The following is a 5,308-nucleotide window of genomic DNA, read 5'->3' as shown; positions in this document are numbered from 1 at the left end:
CTACCTGTGAGTAAAGTTGTAAGGGAAGAATGTGAAATGATAGCTAGACACCAATGGCCACCACAATCAATTCAATGTACCACCATCACCCATGTATTTGCATGGATGATAATGTATTAACAACATAACATATACTACGTTTAGTTTGCAAAATTATTAAAGAAAGAAAAAGCAAGTTTCCAGCTAATATTGGTAGCATTTTAGTATATGCATTATAAAAAGGGTCAATTTTTTACAATTCTATCAATAGGTTTTATTAAAGGGTTTAATTTCTGTATTTAGTTGTCATGAAATTAATGTACTAAATTAAGAAGAAGAAGAAACTTTGCGTGCAAAAAAAGTAGCTCAGTTATGATATATTATAGAGGCTTGAATGATGGAAGGAATTTTATTTAAAGTGAGTTTTTCTAAAATAAATAACAATATGTTTACCATTGATTTAATTTTGAGTTTATCATGATCTAAATTTCCTAAAGTCCAAGGTAGATAAACCCTTCTTACAGAATATTACGTATCCATGCATCATTTCTGTAATGAATTTTACCTGATAGATCTTGCCATTGCCCAACTGAACATTGGTAAAAAAACTTTCTATCTATAGTGCTAGCAGCTACAGAAAGGAACCAAGGTGCAGTATTTGACATCGAGTAGGGATTTGGGCCCAAATTATCGGCAGTTTTAGATGTCAATATCCCATTCTTCATTGCATGGAAAGCTCCTATTGCAAATACGTCCTCAAAATAGTTAGGGTGTATCACCTCTGTAGGTCCTAATGACACAGAAAGTATGTCAACACCATCTCTAATGGCTTCATCAAATGCTGCAAGCACATCAATATCTTGACATATATCTGACCAACACACTTTATATACAGCAATACGTGCTAATGGAACTCCTCCTCTAGCTGTCCCTGAGCCAAGCCCAAATAAACTTGCAAACCTAACTGAGTTTCCAGCAGCGACAGATGCACAATGAGTCCCATGACCATCTGAATCTCTTGGAGATATGATGTCATCTTTTCCAAACCCTCCATTAATCTTAAAGTATTTTGCTCCAACTATTTTGCTGCAAATTAACAGACACGTATGCATTAACAAATTGCTACAGGTAATCTTTCTATTGCGGTAGTTGATTGCCACACACACACACGCACGCACACACATTTATATAGTACATACTTATTGCAAGTAAAGTTATGGCATGTTCCCTTCCATTTCGGTGGTGGTGGACCAAATCCTTTGTCATTAAAGCTCTCAGACTCAGGCCAAATTCCACTATCAATTACTCCAACGACCATGTTACTTTCTGTAACGATTCTTCTGACTTGTTCGGGGAAGCCTAGGAAATCCCAAGACCTTGATGTTTGAGGCTTACTGTTTCTATTTGGTATAATAGATACCACACCATCTATTTCTGGCCAAATATATCAAATTTGTTCATACAATATATACAGTATATATGAGTTATACATAGATTAAATGCATCTTAACGTTACCTCTCATTTTCATTGTTTCCTCTTTTGTTAGCCTCGCAACAAATCCATTAAAACTCTTGTAGCTATGCAGCAAAACGTCTGGTGCAAATTTGCTGTTGGGAATAGTGAGTATTCATAGAAAGAGAAACTATTCTTGTACAATAAAATTATGCAAAAGTATATAGACGCATGAAAGAGAAAAGAAGAGAAGAAAGAAAAGTGTATGATGAAATAGAAAAAAACAGTATTATAAAAGTGTTATAAAAATATATTATATGAATTATATAACTCTCACAAAAATGCCCTTATGTTAGAGTAACCTTTGCAATATTCTATTCTCAACATCAAATGTTAAATGCTTGCATAATTGACATCGAATGGCATATTATGTCTTTGAGCAGTGTTTGTTTTTTTTAACAATGATAACACTTATCTTTGGATTTGAATATACTTCATATTAATTATTTAACTCCCTCCCCACCTACTCATGTTAAAATATTTACATATATAACTTGCATAAAATATTCAATGAAGAGAGTAATTAATTAGAATGCCAAATTGTGGTTAACTTTTGCATCTAGCAAGATACACCAACGTGTTATAAGACATTATCAGAACAAGTGGTAAGTCTAAATTTGGTGGACTTGAATTTTAATATGAGAATGGAAGGAGTGAATTACGGAGATTGAACCCAGTAGAGTAGCAAAATTATGGGGAAATTAATAATATTTATCGAGATTAAAAATGTATACAAATCTTATTAGTTAGCAGTGCAAGACCTGCCGAGGACACTTTGAACCATACTTGTGTGAAGCAACTCTGCGGATCCAACGCCCTTAGGATGCTCCCCCATGTAGACGATGTAAGTCTGTACGTAGAATATGATTAGAGTGAGCAAGACACATTAGAAAAGAACAAAGAAAACGGAAGTACGAAGTGATTCTGAAAAATATTCGACTTCATATCAAATATTCATTTTGAAAGTAAAACAGAGGATTTTAAACTTTAAAGATTTGTATGTATAAAAATGTTTTTTTTTTGTAAAATAATAAAAATATAAGCAATTAAGAGTAATTTTTTAAAAAAGAAATTCACTTTTGTTTTCAAGGTGAAAAATAGTGAGAAAATCAAGAAAAAAAATCACACAAAATTAAAGTCGAGTGTTGTACACTCAAAAGATATAACGGGCAGTATGCTCACAAAGAGTATATATATAATTTACCTTTCGTTCATCTTCAGAAAATGATTGAGTCAGAAGCAGAATGCACGTAAGAATTCGAAAGAGATGGGAAAAGCGTAGAGTGATCATCTTTCTGTGGCAAGAAATCTTGATATGGGATAATGTATTTTCATGCAGGTTCTACCTGTGAGTAAAGTTATAAGGGAAGAATGTGAAATGATAGCTAGACAGCAATGGCCACCACAATCAATTCAATGTACCACCATCGCACCCATGTATTTGCATGGATGATAATGTATTAACAACATAACATATACTACGTTTAGTTTGCAAAATTATTAAAGAAAGAAAAAGCAAGTTTCCAGTTAATATTGGTAGCATTTTAGTATATGCATTATTACAAAAGGTAATTTAACATTTTAAAGTACTATTCAAGAGATGAATATGTAATTAATTCTAAAATTTACAGGTGCAAGAATAGAGCAACAATATATGATTAACTGGAAATTTATAAAATTAATATAACTAGGGCTAGAATATATGCTTACACTTTACAAAAATTAAGGATAGAAGATTTAATTTGTATAATCTAATACATATAGACAAACAAAGTTAATAAACAGAGACAAAGCAGCAACAACTTAAAATTAAATATAAGTCAATATAATTAAGAGGAACAAACTTTATAATTACAAAGGAATAAATTAGTATAAATAAGAGTAAAGTAACAGTTTATATATATTTGAATATAAGTCAACAAAATTAGCAAGGAAAGCAAGAAAATGACAAGTTATAATTAAATTTAAGTGAATAGAAATGATAGAAAAGAAGAGCATAATAGTAATTTACAACATAATAAAAATAAATATTAAATAATAACTAATATTTCTTGTGTAAAACATTACAAAAATTTAAAATAAATATGATGATCACCTTTAAATAAAAATTAAGGTTTAAAAATTATGCTTTACTCATTTAAATAAAAATTACCTTAATTATTTAATATATATTACCTTAATAATACACACACACTCGGACTAAAACATAAATTTACTCATTTAAATAAAAATTAAGGTTTAAAAATTATGCTTTACTAACTTGTTTATAATTTTCTGTATGTTTTAAAGTGTATATATGTATGAATAATTATTTTATAAATTTATTAATTCATTACTAATAATTGAATTTTTTTTAATCTCAGACTTTAGAATTGAATTGAATTACTCAAAATAATATTTTAATTAAAAAATACAATCATAGCATTAAAATTATAAAAATACAATAAATATTATATTTTTAATAAAAATTTACTATTTGGAAGAGTTAGTATAATCAAAATCACAGAGCACCCCTAAAAAGAAAGGTGTTAATGTAGTCAGTAAAAAACGACATTAAGTCAAAATTCAGTAAAAGCATCAAACACCTTGCTACACAAATTAACATTTAAACCGTGTGTATGGAGATAAGAAGAGAAAAAAATTAATAAAAAAAGGATTTATTATTTAACGTACATAATAGATGTGCTATTTATGATGTTAGTGTAATAATATTTAACTTATATTAAATAATTAATTTATTATATCACTAATATTAAATAGTTATGAACACAGTTGTAATTCTTAACTAAATAATTATAATATTTAACAAATACTAATTCATAACTTTACATTTTTTTTACTTATAAAACATTTATTTTCTAATTATTAGTTTTGCTAGAGAAAGCTAAGGTTTTAATATCTTTTATCAGGGGTGCGCCGGGATGGAGCCCTAGGCAACCAGCAAATTCCAAGACTGAGAGTGAGATTTAGTTAACAATATTTATCAAAACCATATAATATGTATTCCGTAATTATAATATATAGAGCATTGTAACATGCAGCCAAAATTAAGGCCCAAGCTAAACCCTCTCAGCATAACAAGTGGAGCAGCAAAATCCAGACAAGTTAGTTACGCATGAAGGTAATGTAATTAAGGATCTGAAAGAAGGGGTAACAAGGACAAGGAAGGGCACGAGAACAAAGCAGAGGAACATTTTATTGGAAGGCCATGCTTATTGAGAAAGTTATATTCATTAAGAAAGTTATGTATATGGTGAGCTTTTTTTTTTTTCTGATAATTCATTTTTTTTTATTGTCAGTTCTGTTTCTGAAATTTTGATATGTTCTTTTCCTATCTTCTCTGTGTTAGGTTGCTGATGTTGATTGTTAAACATTATGCAGAGTTGTTAAATTATACTGTCTCAGTTGTTGATTTGTTTTAATTATAAATTATTTCTATTTAATTACACTTATAATAGTATATATAAATGGCATAATTTCATCAACATAATTTTTATTTCAATTCAATTCTATTTTACTTGTGAATAATAGAGCTGGTTCTAGCATCCCTCATGATTCCTCCACAAGCAGCTTTGTTATCAACCGCGAAACCATCTGAGTTGAGAGCAGAAAGCATATAAGAGCTCTTAGCTCTCATTTGCCAAACATCATATGCACTTCCATATAACGATGCAATTACTCTCCCAACAAAACCGTGTGGATCTTTTTAATTCCCTCCAAATCTCCCCAAAGAAACTTTCTGCAGTGCTCAACCAGTTAAATTCATCGGACGAAAAACTTGAAACAAAGGTAGTTTGCATTGCATAGATCGACAAA

General features: G+C 29.8%; 1 protein-coding gene across 1 annotated transcript; it reads right to left on the bottom strand.

Moving 5' to 3' along the window:
* Positions 1-497: 497 nt before the first annotated feature.
* Positions 498-2,327, bottom strand: LOC113874478 (cucumisin-like). Its single transcript, XM_027512701.1, has 4 exons — positions 2,254-2,327; positions 1,496-1,587; positions 1,179-1,413; positions 498-1,065 (listed from the first exon to the last, which is right to left on the bottom strand). Exons 1-4 carry the CDS (start codon positions 2,325-2,327, stop codon positions 498-500), a joined length of 969 nt encoding a protein of 322 aa, XP_027368502.1.
* Between the last annotated feature and the right edge of the window lie 2,981 nt (positions 2,328-5,308).

This window comes from Abrus precatorius, unplaced genomic scaffold (assembly GCF_003935025.1).
Source record: "Abrus precatorius isolate BTA unplaced genomic scaffold, Abrus_2018 Scaffold8, whole genome shotgun sequence".
Lineage (NCBI taxonomy): Eukaryota > Viridiplantae > Streptophyta > Magnoliopsida > Fabales > Fabaceae > Abrus > Abrus precatorius.
This window is presented reverse-complemented; position numbering and strand designations above follow the sequence as displayed.